This window comes from Seriola lalandi, unplaced genomic scaffold (assembly GCF_002814215.2).
Source record: "Seriola lalandi dorsalis isolate HSWRI2012SDOR001 ecotype SW California unplaced genomic scaffold, Sedor1 jcf7180002052363, whole genome shotgun sequence".
Classification (NCBI taxonomy): domain Eukaryota; kingdom Metazoa; phylum Chordata; class Actinopteri; order Carangiformes; family Carangidae; genus Seriola; species Seriola lalandi.
Genome location: NW_019522916.1, coordinates 5,269 through 6,059, shown reverse-complemented (window position 1 = coordinate 6,059; position 791 = coordinate 5,269). Strand labels below are relative to the sequence as shown.

Below are 791 nucleotides of genomic sequence, written 5' to 3'. Positions count from 1 at the left end.
CCAGAACATCTGGAGTTTGGTAACGCCTCCATAGTTATCAGAAATACAAAGGTGGCTGACAGTGGAAACTACACCTGTGATTTTCCATTTCATCAGCCAATCAGACGATCCCACATTGTGCTTGTTGTTGGTGAGTGCTTCCAGGAAACAGTTCAACAGACGGCTGCTTATAACAGACGTGACTGGTTCAAGTGTCCTCGATGGGCTCAGGTCAAGTTCTCATCCAGAGGTCAGAAACACATCTGGCACAGACGAGGCTGCAGGTTAGCTTCAGCTAGACGCCACATTGTTACTGCTGCGTTCATGACGTGTTGTTTAAATCATAATCACAAGAAGCCGAGTGTGAAAAACCTTCACATCAGCCTGTGAGACAGAGTCAGTGAAGCCAGATAACTCAGAGACATCCTGCATCCTGCATGGCTCAGGACCAGCAGAGAGCTGAGGAGGTCCTGCCAGATGTGTTTCTGACTCTCTGACTGTGACCCGTCCAGGACCGACACACACCAGTCTCACCTGTAAATGTGCTGCCAGCTTGAGATAGTTTGTTAAATCACAATCGCTCTAACATCATTGTGTTTTCTTTTGTCTTTTAGATCCTATCTTAAAAGACAGAACAGCGGAAAATATCCCAGGTGAGTCCTGATTCTGATGACGTCATTGTTTTGTTTTAACTTCTTCTATTTTACATGACAGCATTTGTACATCACTTATTGGGTAAAGACATCCACCTTTCACCACCTTTCATCTTCATGTTGCTCACATGAATCTCAGTGAATATTCTGAATTTAAAT

At 44.2% G+C, this 791-nt stretch overlaps 1 protein-coding gene across 1 annotated transcript in view; it reads left to right on the top strand.

Annotated features, from left to right (window-relative positions):
- Positions 1–4: 4 nt before the first annotated feature.
- The window catches only part of LOC147819527 (CD276 antigen-like), a gene marked incomplete at its 5' end in the record, with an annotated part of 6,048 nt that continues 5,261 nt past the window's right edge, over positions 5–791 (top strand). Inside the window, 2 exons of the mRNA XM_087172365.1 lie at positions 5–130; positions 594–632. Coding sequence (XP_087028491.1) covers positions 5–130; positions 594–632 — 165 coding nt within the window. The remainder of the gene's footprint in view (positions 131–593; positions 633–791) is intronic.